Below are 16,919 nucleotides of genomic sequence, written 5' to 3'. Positions count from 1 at the left end.
CTCTGGGAAACTCTGCCCCCTGGCGTTGTGGTAGACAATTGCACCTCCTCTAGCGCCACTAAAACACACTCCAATTATTTGACGTATTTGAAGGTTTTTCACAAAAGTAAGCAATCAAACTAAAGAGGGCCTCGGTGCTGCTTAAAGGTGGGCTATTTAGCCAATGGCAGTTGCTACATCGCCATGTTGCCTCACACAGGAAGGAAGCAGTATGTGCTTATCTTTCACACCACGTGGGTCTTATTGGACGATTGCGACATGTGACCGAGGGACAATTTCATCAACTCATTTTGCTTCATAGGAAAGTATACAAGTTAGAGCGCTCACCTTTTGTTTGTTTATCCTCTGAATCCATGATGTTGTACCCGACATGACACACCTATACAATGTACATACGCACGTCGGCCGTGCAGGGGTAAAGTAAGGTGAGGACAACATGATCCGGTGCCCGTCCAACGTGTCTCCCTAAGCGGTTTAGAAGCAGGAGGCTACACTTAGCAAGGAGCTAACTCCTTCACACTAAGGCAGATTGGTGACAATAAAGCTGCCTGCATCGGCCTGACAATACCACATTTTATACCATGCACGTTCATGCAATAGTATGCATTATACATATTTATATGGATTATATATAGATATATTGCCATGTATTAACATCGCCAAATGAAGTGAACATTTCAATCACAGTAAACGATGAACACATACGTCTGAAACGCTCTCTTTAACAGTTATTGTGATCTTCCAGGGGTTGTCTTTCAAGGCACCGCGTCATTTAAGTCGAATTGTTTTGTGGAGTTTATTAGACTTCTTTAAATGCACCAAATGCTACTTCCGCATTAAGAATTACATGCGAGTGATACACACGCGTTATTGTTTTTCTTTGTCTTTCTGTATCGAGGCCACACATACACGCATGGTGTGATATTCCGAGTGGCCCTGAACGCATATTGCGTACTGGGAGAATGCGGAAGTGTAGTTCCGAGGACGACCAGTGAGTGAGACGTCTTTGTGAAACGGAGATAGATATACACTATGCTGCTGGAATTGCTCTGCTGTTCGTCTTCAAGTATCAAAGTTATAAAAGAGCGTCAGACGGGGGTGGGGGTGGGGTTACTCTGTGCCACCTGCCTCCCTGGCGTGGCTTTAATTACAACACAATACAATGTATGTGTGTAAAATATTAAGGTGTTTGTTTGAATTGTATTTCCCATGCTGCCATGAGGATGGACGTCAACTAACATTTGAATATGAATACATGGCGCCACCTGGCGGACAACTCACACTAGTCAACTTTATCATGCTTTTAGTGCAGTCATATTTCTACAGATAGAAGGATGCTGGAGATGGAGGGTTCTGATTCTGCTGTTCCCCTGCAAAGACATAACATTGTGTACATGAGCTTTTTGCTTTTAGTGGGGCCAGGCTTCATTATCTGAAGTACCTAAGCATGTTTGCTTTTAGTGGGGCCAGGCTTCATTCTACAAAGCACATATGCCTGTTTGCTTTTAGTGGGGCCAGGCTTCATTCTATGAAGCACCTAAGCATGTTTGCCTTTAGTGGGGCCAGGCTTCATTCTCTGAAGCACCTAAGCATGTTTGCTTTTAGTGGGGCCAGGCTTCATTCTCTGAAGCACATAAGCATGTTTGCTTTTAGTGGGGCCAGGCTTCATTCTACAAAGCATATACGCATGCTTTCTTTTAGTGGGGGCCAGGCTTCATTCTCTGAAGCACATAAGCACGTTTGCTTTTAGTGGGGCCAGGCTTCATTCGCTGAAGCACATAAGCATGTTTGCTTTTAGTGGGGCCAGGCCTCATTCTATGATAGAGCTGTTTGAGGAATACACTCCTGATGCTTTCCTTTTATTTAGACAAACCAAATAAAAGGCACATAACATTGCGTGTCCATGGAATCATCTGACATACATCTGGCATACATTGAAAAAAAATGCAGGAATGTTTCAGCGTTCTGCTAACCACTTTTCTTCTATATACAAAATGACCAATGTTAATCTTCTAATACAAAATGTTTTATTAAAAAAGTGTTTTATTCTTCAGGTCTATCTTCACTAGCATACCCTCAGAGCTAAAATAGTTTTGTACAAAGCTATACATTCAACTGCTTCAACTGAAGAGTGTTGAGTTCAACAGGAAATGCTCAGTTCGTCACATTATTCTTCATCACATTTGGCAACAGAGCTATTTATAGTGTCTACATCATACAGTAAGAAAAAATACACTATTTTCTTCGCAAAAGGACAGTCATGCATATGTTTTGCAACACTGTCGAGACAACAAGGCATTGTTCAAAATAAAAGGCAGACCTAGTGTTTGGACTCATGCAGTCTCAGCCTCTCTGCCGCCTGAGACTGATGTTTCTACTGAAAAGATCTCAAAACGTACACGGACAGTAGATACGCCGTTGTCCAGCACATGCTCATCTCATGGACGGTTATGCTTGTAATGCGTCCCTGATGGAAGTCCGGTTGGCTGTCAAGGATAGGGCATGTAAACATCACCCATCTTGGTTTCAGTCCGCTTGGGATGCTGTGAAAGAGGAACATGGGAGCTCTACCAGACCACACTTGTTCTGCTCTTCATGTTCCCGTGCCACCAACATGTCCACGCGAGATGCTCACTGCTGTACAGACGCCTAACGGGACAGCATTTCAAACAACACAAAAAGTCATCCTGAGAAGGTTTTGTGAGATCCTGGTTTTGTTGAGCCGTGGTCTCCAGCACCTTGGAGGTGATTGATCTTCAGCCTCTGGAGAAGCACTTGAAAAGACTTCTTCTCCAACGGGATGGGGTCTCCTCATGTCACACTCGCACCGCATATCAACTTTGAAACGCAGTCAGATGCTGACCAACGGGAGCTAACCCAACACAGCCAGGTTCTTTCCACACGTCTCCACTTGCAGGAACCACCTTCCCAACAAACACGCTTGAGCTTCGACAATTCAGGCCAACCTCAAAGTGGAACGCCATCATGAAGATAGAACCCCGAAGACCAGAAGCAAAGAAAGCTACCCTTGTGGAACTGAAAGGCTTATCTTACTCCTCAGGACATTTCTAGAGAAACCTTTTCAGGATCTTGTAAAAGTTTCTCTGGAAAGTTTTGGCTAAACTTTGTCAGGATGCTTCTCAAAATGTTGCTCACTCTCAAAGGAGACCTTTGCAAACCTTCTCCTGATCTCACAAAGTTTCCCTCCCCCTCCAGGGTGGCGTACGTGTGCCAGTCAAAAGGAAGTCGTGTGGACGGCACTCCAAAGGGAAGCTGACATCAAGTAGCTTTGTCCAAGGTAACAGAAGGAATCCCAGAATGAAGATGTGCCGCACACATTCCTTCACCATGCGTCTTTCCTGAGTCTTTTGGGGGCAAAAGGACACAAAGGATAAAAAAGATGAGGAAATTTCCCCAGTCAGCCACTAGGTGGGCCCATAGTGTCAGTGGGTACCGTGGGTACTGTAGTAATACTGCTGCGTGTGCTCAGTGCAGGTGGGGGGAGAGTGATGAAAGCTGGCATTCAACAAATAAACAACACAAATATAAAAATAGAAAGATTTCAGAGTCAAGGGGAGGTAAAAATACATTACTATGTCATGATAAAGTACACGTTAGCAGTACCTGAAGAGTGTAGTAACTACTATCTGTCCCTTAGTACTATTCCTACGTGAAAGATGATTAGCAGGCTAGAGTTAAACAACAAGCACCTCCTCCCCCGTGGTGCCACACGTCACAGTTTCGTCCCTCCAAGCAACTACGCTACTTCCTACGCCTGTCCCCACGTCAAGGTCAGTCCTCCTGGGGTTCTACTCAAGTCTTCTCGGGTGGCTTGGAGGGTGGCCCCTGCCGCAAAGCATCCACGTCCGCTCCACGGGGGGGGCGACTGGTGAGGAGTCTAAGCTTCCCTTTCTTCCCACATCTACCAAGGTGGAGAAGACGGCAAGACCTGGGACAGGAAAGGCATGCTGTCCACCGGTCTCATGGCAATATTGAGCGGGCCGGCAATATTCATTGGCATGGGGGTGGTGATGGCCACCGGGTGGGCGATGTTCATGGGCGCGGTGGCGGGGATGTTGACGGAGGTGATGTTGACGGGCCCGGTGATGGTGACCGGGTGCTGAAGGCTGACCGGAGAGGTGATGTTGACCGTGTTGGCGCTAATGGTGACAGCGTTGTTGTTGGGGTTGCCGCGGTTCAGTGCCGTGGTGATGGGAGCCGTGACGGTCACAGGGGTGGCGGAGGCCGAGTTGCAGACCTCGCTGCCGTCTGGGGAGGAACAAGAAGTGCGGTCTTAGCTCAGGACCCATCTTGAACACCACAGTCCAACCGCAAAGTGGGAATGCCGACCCGCCTGCCCAAAGCCCTCATTGATGCACTTTGAATACATTTGACCCCATTACCATCTACTTTATGCATTGGAAATGATTTCTCAGTATCAGCATTCGGGAGCAAGGATGAGGTGAAAGAAAAAGGGGGACAATACATCCAAATACATCCATACAGCCCTCTGGGCATCCGAGAACGGTGGATGCTGCGTTCATTGACCGTCAACAAAGTAGGACAAATAGCAGCTCGCATTAAACATTAAAAAACTGTGGGATTTCTAATGAATAGGTACAGTATTGTAATACAATAATATTTACTTTCTATGTATTTTAATGTGTTTTAAAAAAGAAATAAAATTACATTGAGTTTGCAATTTGGATGAAATGTTTTATGACTATTGCCTTGTGTTTTAGGTATTTTCATTTGGACATTTCATGAAGGAAAGGTGCATTGAGGCAAATCTTTTATAATAATAATTTTCCAATATTCTTAAGTAGGCTTTTTTTACTCACAAACATTTATAATTTAAATCGAGTATCATAAATAAACTCATCTTATTTGGAGCTGACACAAATAAACAAAAACATGTGTGAGAGGTCTCACTCGCTCACACTTTGGATTTGCTGAACATTTGTGGGCAAGTTTAAGAGCTAATATGCTTATAATACAGAAAAATAGGCATACAAAAATATGCTTGCTGACTGTATTTAACTAATGGGCCATAATTCCCAAATTGATATCCTTTTACATAAAATTTGATGTAATTATCGATGTGGATGTACATGGAATTGTTTAACACAAAGATTTTTTCCCCTACTTAATATATAAAAACTTTTTTTATATTTCTATCTGCGATTAAATGCTGAGTTAACTATAGACAAATGTGATGAATCACGATCAAATATTTTAAATGATTGACAGCCCTAATTTTCATGTATTTAAAAAAATATGTTTTTGAAGTCATGTATTTTACATTTCCATGGATTAAAAAAAAAGTGTGTATCTGACATTTTGGGTGTTTCAACATTTTTTCGTAGATTTTTAGCGATTTCAGAGTAAAAAATATCACCAGGGGGTGCAACTGGCACGTGTGCTGCACTTTGGACACTAATGCTTTTTTAGCTGTTGGCCTGACGTGACATCAACTACGTGAGCAATAAATAGGTGTGCCATTAGAGAGCATGCAGCTGGGAACTGATGGATGCATAATTAGGCTGGCCCTGAGGTGTACCTCAAGTATTCTGACACCATATACAGCACAATACACAGCATAGTTCCGAACCGTAATTGGCTGCAGGTAGGGAACTCTTTCCCATTGGTGGCGCTGCTCTTGTGTCTCTTTCTAGTGCAAATGAATGTCAAGTTTTTTTTACAGTTCCACACTGTGCTCCTTCATTTTAGGAGGTTAGTTTGGAATTTTTGGTGTTCTTAGCCCTCCATCGCCCAACCATCCTGTCCTGCCACCCCTCGTCTCACTGCATAGTATGTTGTGTATGTATGGAGGGATCATTGCACTACTTGGCTTGTACAAGTGACAACAGTATGCACAGTAACTGAAGCTATGCTTCTATGTGGGCTGCTGATTAGTTTTATGGTGACACCTAGTGGCCACTTGTCTGAATAGCCAGCATGATGGATTGTGTTCCCCTGTAGTCAGTAACTGTGGAAAGGCTGAAGAAAAGGCATCCGGAACAATCTGTGTCTAGATGACAAAAAGGCTGCTGATATAAAAGCTGTGACTTTACTAATGGCTGCCGAGGTAAAGCTGCTAGCTACACTTCTTTGGGGGGAGAAATACCTTTGTTGCAAGCGCTGAAGTTGCTCTGTCCGTGAGTCTTCAGATGGCTGGTGATGTACGCCGCACTCAGCATCTTCCCACAGATGCTGCACGTCACCTTGCCCTCATGTCTGATCATGTGAGAACGCAGCCGGTCTTTGGTGGCAAAAGCAGAGGTGCACGCCTGCACATGCACGCACGCACGCACACACACACACACACACACACACACACACACACACACACACACACACACACACACACACACCGGATTAGTAGGTGAAGGATGACAACAAGCAAACAGTCAGACGGAGTAGCGACTCCTACCGTCACTTGACATTTGAACGGTCGTTCGGAAGAATGAACGTGCTTCACATGGCAACTCAAGTGGTCTGGTCTGGAAGAAACACAGTCATTCAAGACTCTACAGTAGAACCTGAGCGTGAGCTCCAGTTAGCATCAATGCAGCAGGCATCTTGTCATGTTATTAACACTGCACTATCCTATGGGTTCATCACAGAACTATGATGATTTGATTTATATAGCGCTTCACATTTAACTCAGTTATTTCCACCTCGGTCACACACTGCTGGTCTGCTGGTACTCTACGTCTGTAGACACAGCTGTCCTGGGGCAGTCTGATAGAAATGAGGCACCTACGGCCTCTCTGACCTCCACCAAACATTCATACACCAGCGTGGGCAGCGCACACGCATAAAGGCACAATGTGCCAGCCAGGTTTGTGTTCTTCAACAGTGTCTCTCACCTTCTTTACTCTTTGGCTCCGTTATTCTGACCGGATACCAAAAGAAAAGCAGAAGAACTCCTGGCAGAAGAGGAAGGTTGATGTTGCTGCCAGTCATTGCTCTCTGCATGTACAACCAGAAAAACATATCTGGCTTTCTGGAGGGGGTGAATTGGACTTTGTTGTCTTGGGTTGGAGAATGTTTTGGCTAGGAAGGGATTGAGACACTAACGAAGGTCGCACGGTAACGTCATTCATCAGTGAACCGTAAGACGACTAGCACGACTTGGCTTTTCTGCTCACATGCTAAGGTAGCGCTAGCAACGATAATGGGGGGCTCGGCCAAATCCTTCAAAGTTGAGTCAGTCAGTTGATTCTCCGCGCTCAATCATGCGTGATTTAGTTTGGCCTAGTTTCAGGAAGCACCACACTGAGATGGTGAAGCATTATCCTGTTTACTCCCCGTAAAGTGGCAGTTGACATGGCCTCCATTTCCCCGCATGAACACAACAGAGGAATATGCAAGACTGGTGGTCAGTTTTTCTGCTGCTAAATTTGCTCAGCATCTGAGGATGAGGAGGGAAATGTAGGCCATGTTAGCGCAACTTCATGAATGCTGCACTGGTAAGAAGGCAAAAACACTACAGGGCAGTTTTATTCCATAACACACCTCACTTAGCACTGACCAACAACAAGCTTCGTCCTTCTCGTGTGATGGCGGCCACAGGTTGGCTATAAAGTCTTTGGGGTGCTTGTGCTGTCATGCTTTCCCTAAGCAGCTCCTTCCTTGTGACTGACCTTTAAGCGTGCATCTCCAGTCTTCATGACAGTCAGCTTGGCGTGGATCCACGGCTGACAGCTGGATGCTTTTGGTGATGCTGAGCGCTGAATCGCGTTAGCGAGGTGACTAAGGGTGGCGGTGTTGGCGACCGCTTCCGAACTGGAAAATTTCATTTCATTTGTCTGGAATCCCTTTTATTGCTTGTACGCACAAACCAGCCCTTCTGGGCGGTGCTACGAAGCAGATATTTTTGGGGGTTGCTATTGTGCCCCAGATGGTGTGGAGTGCAGACAGTGCATGGCAACAGATCCAGCTAAGTGGCAGTGAGTCAGTGGCCTTTTCTTGGCTGGCCATTCTGCCTTCCCAGCAGGCAGATGAATGCCTCAGCCACGTCACTGTGCTGGAGCCATGCCTGTCCGTGTCTTAGCGTCACTGTGGAACATCAGCGCGCCACCGACACGACTATTAACCTGCCATGTCCAGGAAAACACTCCTGCATCATCACTCCATCATACCAACATGAATAAGATAGATATAGTCATGCATGTTGCTTACGTCCAGCCCAGCATTGCATCCTTGCACACGGTAAGGCCTACTGCACTTGCAGGCTCGTCATGACCTTTTCATCGCATGGAGTCGACTGCAGCCGAGCTCCTTGATGTCTAGCTGGTGGGTGTTCCAAGCTAAACAGCGGACAGTCAAGGTGCTTCCAATGAAGCCATACTGCACTGACAGGTGAGGATGGTAAATGGTCTGTCACTTGTACAGCGTCTCCATCTCCAAGGCCCTCAAAGGGCTGTTAGCACATTAACCCATTGATGACGCAATATACGCAACTATAGCTTAGCTTTGCAGCTGGTGGCGGTTTGAAGCTAAACAGCAGACGTTCAAGGTGTGCTTGCCGCACTAATTAACGAGCGTTACGGCGACGACTTACTGGACTTCCAATGTTCCTGTCATATGTCGCTGTCGTCTGTGGAATAGAAGTTGTGCGCATAATTTGCAAAAAGCACATCAATAATGACTTCCACTGTTAATCATTTTAAATGACGCGCCAACCCCCCAATACTGTCATACCCATTTCACCTATAAGTAAGGCTGGCCGATATGGAGGAAAACTCATTTCCCAAGATACCGGTTCAATGCTTAAAGGAAATACCATATTTGAAAAACAACCATCTATGGGTCAGCCCTACCAACCACTAACTGTTTCCCGATGGACAGAAGATCCGTGTGAAGAGGAGTGCATGCTGGGAGAATGTGTCATATTATTTTCCTCCAGTGAAACAGTGTTAAAGGCTGAAGGCCTGGATGAAGGTAGTCTTACCTGGAAAAGCCTTTCCCACAGACGGAGCACACGTAGGGCTTATGGACCCCACCATCATGAGAGCGAACGTGGTAGGTCATGCGGTCCTTCCTTTTGAAGCGCTGATGGCAGATGGGGCACTCGAAGGGCTTTTCATCCGAATGGGAGAGCTTGTGGCGGTTCAGGTGGTAAACATCGCGGAAGGCTTTGCCGCACATCTCACACCCATGGTTTTTCTTGACAGGCTTGGCAGGTTTCTTGGGGACAGCCTGCTGTTGTATGTTGCCCATTGCGGACGACGCCATGATGCCTGCGCCCGAAGAAACGGACGTGGTTGCTGTGGAGAGGATGCCTGCCGCTGTGGAGATGTAGGAAGCGTTGCCATTGTTCTCTCGTGTCATGGTGGAGATCATTGGGACCATGGTGGGGGCCGTCTGGGCAGTCTTCTTTGGCCGTGACACCATTTTGATACCCGTGTGGCTGGACTCATGGCGTCGGAGGTGGTAGCTGTCACGGAAGGCCTTGTTGCAGTATCCACAAACGAAGGGTGTTTTGCCTTTGTGCTCCTTCTTTATTCCAAGCAATGGCCGTGCGCCTCCTCCCCCCGCCACATTGTCTTTGAGGAGATCTGCAGCATTGGAGGGGGCTTTCTGTTCGAGTTGGATGGGCAGAATAGGCTTTTGGTCGATTGGTTCACTCCCTGCGTTAAGAAGAGGCAGTAGGCTGTTCTGGGCCACCTGGTGCTGGTGGTGGAGGGCTTCATTGGCCTGCTATTGGAAACAACACACAGCCATAAATGCCCAGTATTGGATATACTCACCGTCAGGTGACCAACAGTATTTCAGCTACCATTTATCTGCATTCGGCTTGGGCGATATGGACTTTAACATGTATCACCGTATTTTTGGGAAGTATCACAATATGACCATATAAAACGATATCAAAGGTACATTCTTCAGAGTCTTGTATAAAAAAGCTACAAACCCTAAGCCATATGATGAAATAGACTTGCCTCAAATGGTAAAGCACATGTATTCCTTGGTAACAATCTGGCTAACTGTTCAAATGGATGACAGCCTCTGCACACATTGCTACTAAATCTCCAACCAACTGTAACGCCTGTGCTTGTCATGAAGGAAGACCCATGAAATTCCAATTGCATATGGACGATATTTTTATGACACTCTTGTTTTGTTTACGCAAACATGGGGCAGATGGCGCTCTTAATTTGAAGGACGGTCACGGAAGTGTGTTCCGTGTGTGGAGAATGTCTATTTCCATCTAAGACGAGCTGTGTTCAAAATAAACGTGCTTCTGGTATTTGTTTCACTCAGAATCTGCACATCTTCATGGGACATTGGAAAACCTGTTTAGGAGGTCCGCCGAGTAAATACTTCCCCACACCAACGTTTGATTCATCTTATGTATCCACCGCGGAGCACAGCCATCAACATTTTCTTTTTCCTATCGTTGGAAGAATCTATATATCAAAAATATCGCCCAATCCTAATCTGCATCCGCAGGACATTTATTAGCCATTCCCACAAAGGTGGTCCTCTGGAAAGATCCTAATGGTTTCCAAGTTGGAAACCATTCCTAGACTGTCATGTTCGCAAGTTGGATTTCACTCACAAGTAGGGCTGCAACGATTATTCGAATAATTCCAGTACTTCGATGACAAAAACTATTATTTTTTTCATCTGCTTCAAAGAATTGCTTACATGAACAACGCGCCATCCCAAGCAGAGGACGAAGAAGAAAGCGGGTGTTTAAAGACGCGGGTAGATTGAAGAAGCAACAAGGTAATGAAAGAGAAGGAAAACTACAAGTTAAAAAAACATACAGAAAATGTGGCTAAAAACCGTGACATGTATCCGTTGGAACGCGCCACTTCCCACAATAGCAGTCTCCTCCTGATTCGCCGTCGACAATGTGTGCCAACAATGGAGTCTCAGCGCTTGCTGGTAAGGTGCAACACCTTTCCTAAACCTAGGAAAAACCCAGCAGCTAAAGTAAAAGCTGTGGTTTTCTCACTTACTCCAAACTTTCTCTGATGGGGATCATCTAAACAACACGACAGAGCTTGGAATCCCATTCTACTCCTCCACGACTGGGGATGTACTGCAGGCAGCAGCAAAGGTGAGACTATGGTGAGTGCAACAGGGGCTGGAGAATCTGGCCTCCAGAAAGGGACTGGTCATGAATGACACCCATAGAAAAGAATCCGGCCCTGCTGATTCATCCTCTGACTGAAGCAAGCATTCCAATCAGAAGGCAGCTAGCATGCTGCCAAAAAGCCTCTCAAGAGCAGGCCATTCTTTTTGCGACTGAACCACTACAAATTCATGTAATCACAAGATGGAATGCGGCACAGACACTTATTGGTTTGGTACCCTGCCACAAGTAGAATTCTACCTTTAACAACCTTTCTCTGATGCGGATCGGACAGGTTGGCGGTAGGGCTGGGACGACAAAAAATACGCAGGTGCAAGAACTGCACGTCGATGCGTCATCACTCAGAATCAAAAAATGGCTGCATCAAGTAGCGGGGAGAAGATCACGTGCGTGTGTGGGAGCAAGGAAACTGTCCAGGTTGGTCAGGATTGGTGGTTAACGCCTTTCTTCTTGGGGTGTTATTTCCTGTCACTTTTGGCAGTCGCGTCTGGAAGCCATCCCCCACCATAAATGAGGGACTACCGTACCAGACCGTACCAGACTTGTGGCGAGTAAAGAAAGGATTGGGTTTCCACTACCACAGGTAACTACCAAGCTGGAAGCACTCCTCTCCGTCAACGGGCTGAGACAAGCAGAGGTTGTCCAGCAGTGGCAAGAAAGGCCAAGGTGAAATGCTTGACCTTTCCCTTTGAGCTTCAACCACCCATGGAAGAAAGCCAGCCAAGAATGAAGTTGTGAGAGGGCAGGGCTGGGGCCAGGGAAGAAAAATGAAGCGTCCAATGTCCTCCTTATGTCATCTAGCCTATTGTAAAAGACACAAATCTGAGCAGTGATGCACTAGGGCCACAGCAGGGGTGCTTTGTATGCTCATCTTCATTGATTTGGCTCATCTATTCATGAGACGGGGACATTGTTTATCCACACACCACTCGGCAAAACCAGCCATCAGTTCGCCCTGATACGCAAGGGGACCCGGGGAGAGAGAGCCACCAAGCCCACCCAGCCACCCATTTGTCCGAGCACCTGCTCACACTGACCACCTCCCAGGACTAGCAGCCATGATGCCGATGCAAGCCCGTCCACTGCCACACCGGGGGTGGCGGCTGTGTTTGGGTGCATACGGTGCAGACGGCTGCTCTTCCAGGCCCCGCACCTCTGCACGGGGCCTGGAAGAGCTGCTGTGCCTTCATGCAGCTCTGAGCATTTTGACACAAATGTGCTGTGACAAGTGAGTCTGCTCCCTCATAAATAACATCAAAATGGAGGGAGCGTCCTGACGGCTCCACAGCCCACTGTAGGCTTGCTCACGTCTGAGTCAGATTATGCACCATCTTTTGTGTCACACTATACAGCTGCTTGGCATAATCCCATTTTCACCAAAACAAAGAGCATGTGAAAACGGAGATGGGGGTTGGTGGGTACTCAAGCTACACAAAACACAACTTTGTGTAAGATCCACTTGAGCACACAGTCTTTGCGTTTGGTCTTGAAATGTTGTAGCAATATTTGACATATTTGTGCATTATATAGAAAATCATACAACTTGCAATGTGCTCAAGACTATCCCATCAAATGTTCATGTTATGTTTGTGTCAGCTTTGACTTGGGGAAACACTGATGGACGGTTTGCCTCTTCTGATATGCAGCGTGCCAAAGCACTACGTCGAGCCCCCAGCCATGACTCCATTTATCCAGACAAGCAGCTTCAGATTGATCAACATCATCATCAATGGGTAGTTGCGGTCATGGCGCCAATGCGTACGAGTCCAGGATAGCTAGCGTGCAGCATCAGTCACTTACAAGCATTATAGCAATGATTATCTCATCCCAATTCCACAGCTTCAGAAAAACGATTTGATGTGCAACTACAACGATAATTACACCCAACTTATGTAAAAGGATATCACTTTCAGAACTGTGGGCCATTATTTAAAACAATACAGCCAGCACACATATTTTTGTATGACTGTTTTCTGTATTATTAGCATATTAGCTCTTACACTCGCCCGCAAACATTCACCAAATACAAAATGTGAGCAAGTGACACCTCTGACTCGGACTTCATTAAACCTTCAGGTCCTCCGCCGAGACCGAGAGAATGGCTCGCGCTGGCCAATAGCAAAACAGCATGTTAAGGTTGCTCCCGTATAAAGTAGCACCGGATTGGCCCAAGTGCACATGGAAGAAATGTGTTGCTTATGCATCAATTAAGTTGAATTTATCGTGTATCTTTTCAATATGGATATCGCACGTGCAGATAACACGATGATATTTTTTAGATATATCGTGCAGGCCTAAGTAATGTTACCGTTTAATAATCATAATGCGCATCATGATCACAATAACAATGGCTACTGTACAGCCCAAATTCATGCCAAGCTAAAACTCAACTCTGACCTCTGGCATCACTTCCTGTCCTCCACAAACCCCAGCCTTCTCTTATGTCTTTGCTATTGGCTAAAAGGAGTGTAAGTGTGAGCATAGGGGTGTTATTTCATGTCTAGAGGGCTCTAATGTTAAAAAAGCACATTTAGAAGCCAGTAAACAGGTTTTCTCTCTACTCAAACAACAAATATATTCTATTTAAAATGATAGAATCCTACTATGTATACTTATGTTTGGGTCTAGAAGCAATTCATCGCCGTAAAGGAAGGGTTACTGTATTTGAAAATAACTAACTATTGTATGTATATATCTGTAACAAGTGTTTGTAAATTAGTAAAGCCATCAAGAGCAGGTCATTCATCCTTTTTTTAAATAAGAAAAATACAAATGAGCCAATTTTTCAGCATTTTTAAAAATTCCCAAATATTAGTATTAAATATCGTTGTCCCACAAAGATTCTTACCGGTTGGGTCCTAATAAACATTGCTGTGGTTAAAAATTGTGCAGACATTTCGATTTTGTGTGCTGACAAAGGGATTCAGAACCTGCAGGAAAATAATAAATAACCGAAATAATGGGCTAAAAATAACAACATATATTTACATGAAAACAGCCAAAAGATGTCATGTAAAAGACTAACACGTGACCAGGAACTGAAATGCATGCTTGGCGGTTGGAGTAGTCCAAGTATTCAGTGCTGTCGCTCCAGTATACCCAGTGAGTAAACCGGGTTGGGACTGCCTTCTGAGCCTTGCGAGAACTCTGCTTTTCTACAGTGATGCTCAATCCCCAGGGTTACTACGGGTGTCAGAGCTGTGGTGATTAATATTCTCTATCAACAGGCTAATTCCTGTGCGGTACACAAAAAGGGCCTGCTGACAAAGTGGCTGTTAAATAGGACCCACACTCCGGGGGGAATACTGCACTGGCAATTTGAACGCAACGTACCAACAGGACTACAACAAGTTGAATAAACCCATGCCAGGGCAGCGCCAACCTACTACTCCGGGTCACTAAGGTCGAACCGGACATTTGTCCACTTCAGCTTTTGACTACTGTATTATCTCTTTCACGTTCGCCAGATCATGTCAGATTCAAGCGTAACAAGACTTCTGCTTTGGAAAAAAATGCCTCATGATAATAAATCAATCAATTCAGGAATAAACCGAGACAAACCCGCTCAGGTTTCCCGTTGGGGAATAAAAAGTATGTGAGGATGCAGGGCCTTCATCCAGAGGTTTGGTGGACGATGAACACCCAAAGGGAACAGTGCCAAGTGGTGTGCCTTCACAGACAGTCATGGCAGAAGAAATGCTGCTCTTTAACACATTTGGAGCATTTCAAGTATCGGCAGAGAGTACCAACAGCGTGAGGAAACACATGCCACCAATGACAATCCCACAACTTTACTACCGTTGGCATATGATCTATTACAATAACAATTGTATTATTATGATATACAAGAACTACTTATTATATAGTATTTAGGGCTGTCAATTAATTAAAACATACCCGCGATAGCATCAGTCTAACGCTGTACACACTACTTCAATAGACAACTAGTTGAGCTCTTTCACTGTGCTATGGAATATATGGAGGTAGTCAAATGAATGAAGTTTTCAAAGATATTCTAATCCACTGAGACGCACTAGCATCGAGACAGCATGTGATGCTACATTTCATCACTATGGCAACACATTACCCCACCATTCTCATCCATAATTACATTCATTGAATACTTACATTATTTCTGCTAGGTAAAGAGAATGTTTGCTTGAATCAAAACGAGGAGTATTAGCATCATCGCTGCTAGTGTTAGCTGCATAGTGTGCATAGTTTACCTTCCTTTCCGCGACGCTGACTAGAAACAAACAGAGCCAAATGAGCAGACAGACGGCCTTTGAGTTGCAAGGTGAGTGTGGTGAGTCAGGCCGGCGTTGGGGAGTGTGATGGAGGCTGGTTAGCTAACTTGGCTAGTGACCGCTACAGTCGCAGCGGGGGGAAAGTTGTTATCAGCTGCTGAGATTTACTTCGCGTTCACAACAAAACGCATCTCTTTCCATACGACGCAGATTTCCTCAACACTGGGTATCCGAGGAAAGCTTTTATTCCAGGGCTCAAGATGTGTGTGTGTGTGTGTGTGTGTGTGTGTGTGTGTAGAGGGGAGGGGGGCGATTGTAACGGTGCAGTGGCTCACTTGAAATCATCCCGCATGTTTTTTTTTTGTTCTGGGGTCGACTTGGAAAACTTTAGGGAAACACTAACGCGCAATTTACTACAACATTCGTTTTGTTGATACAAACCAAAACAATCATCGAGGGAGATTTTTTTGTTTAAGCGTCATTCCCGAGCCTCACAGCTGGAAGCCCGGAGTCATTTACCATTGTTTTGCTTGCTTATTTGTTCTTCGCACAACTCGTTTAAAAAATACTTTTGCCGCCAAAAGACGCACTGCCTAGGCTTTAAGCGTTTCCCCCTCCGTCGCCGGATCACCCCATGACCACACAAAGAGTGAACTTACTTGGAAAAGAAACGTACTCCAGCTCGGCTCCATTTCCACTTAGTGATTCTGGAGGAAACCTAGTGGAAGCCTACAACAAAGCAACCAAACATGGCAGCTGAAACAACTTCCGGTAACCTTACGGGCTGTACCATTTTACGCAGAACACGGGGGTTGCATCCTTGGGTCTTTCATAAACGCATATTGTCTCATCGCTGACATGAAATAATGATTGAAAAATGTTTACTGTTAAATCTAATATTGATCAATAAACCGTCACATTGATTTTTTCCTCACTATACTATTTACTATTTTAAAGTTGTTTTCTAAACAGCCCCGTGGATGTATTTCTGAGGATTCTACGAGGGACTTCTTTTTTTTATTTATTCAGTATCCTCTGTGTCGCATGTGGCTGCTCCGTACATGTCTTACTACTGTGTCATGAATGGATGTGCTATATTAAAAATGATGGATTTATCCTTTCTATCAATCAATTAGTTTGCATTAGATAGCATCTTGTTTTCATTCATGGAAAGAGAATGAATGCACACCCTTGGTTTATATCGCCTCTTGTGGATTGATATATCAGTGACTATATTCACAATAGTCCCAATCTCCTTATATTATGTAAAAAAACTAAATCCTTAAAATCTATGTATTTGTCCCGTGACCTAAATATGTGTACAGTGCATCATCTGCCTCCAAATTCGAAAAGGTTGGAGCAACAAAAGTAATCAGAGAAAAACAACTGCCATTGAGAGGACTTATTACACAATATCATATCAAGCCAAGGTCATGTAAAAGTTAAACATTTTCTCCAATCCTTAGACACAAATGGACAAAAATACAAACTCCAAAGCTTACATAGGCCGTCGTTGACATATTTTGTAGAATTTAAATCCATTTGATCTACTTTTTATT

General features: G+C 45.0%; 2 protein-coding genes across 3 annotated transcripts in view; both read right to left on the bottom strand.

Annotated features, from left to right (window-relative positions):
- Window positions 1-691, bottom strand: part of ksr1a (kinase suppressor of ras 1a) — a 29,537-nt gene extending 28,846 nt beyond the window's left edge. For both annotated transcript variants that reach the window (XM_078792274.1, XM_078792275.1), the window contains exon 1: window positions 328-691. The gene's annotated coding sequence lies outside the window, so the exon portion shown is untranslated. The remainder of the gene's footprint in view (window positions 1-327) is intronic.
- A 1,158-nt stretch (window positions 692-1,849) lies between these two features.
- Window positions 1,850-16,164, bottom strand: LOC131132684 (vascular endothelial zinc finger 1-like). Its single transcript, XM_058078534.2, has 5 exons — window positions 16,020-16,164; window positions 8,960-9,708; window positions 6,434-6,503; window positions 6,128-6,290; window positions 1,850-4,269 (listed from the first exon to the last, which is right to left on the bottom strand). The coding sequence occupies exons 1-5, from the start codon at window positions 16,050-16,052 to the stop codon at window positions 3,923-3,925; spliced, it is 1,362 nt and encodes a 453-aa protein (XP_057934517.2). The 5' UTR covers window positions 16,053-16,164; the 3' UTR covers window positions 1,850-3,922.
- Window positions 16,165-16,919: the final 755 nt, after the last annotated feature.

This window comes from Doryrhamphus excisus, linkage group LG1 (genome assembly GCF_037039965.1).
Source record: "Doryrhamphus excisus strain RoL-2023G ecotype Guam linkage group LG1, RoL_Dexc_Guam_v1.1, whole genome shotgun sequence".
NCBI classification, from domain to species: domain Eukaryota; kingdom Metazoa; phylum Chordata; class Actinopteri; order Syngnathiformes; family Syngnathidae; genus Doryrhamphus; species Doryrhamphus excisus.
The sequence above is the reverse complement of the archived record's forward strand: the minus strand, read 5'-3'. Positions and strand labels throughout refer to the sequence as shown.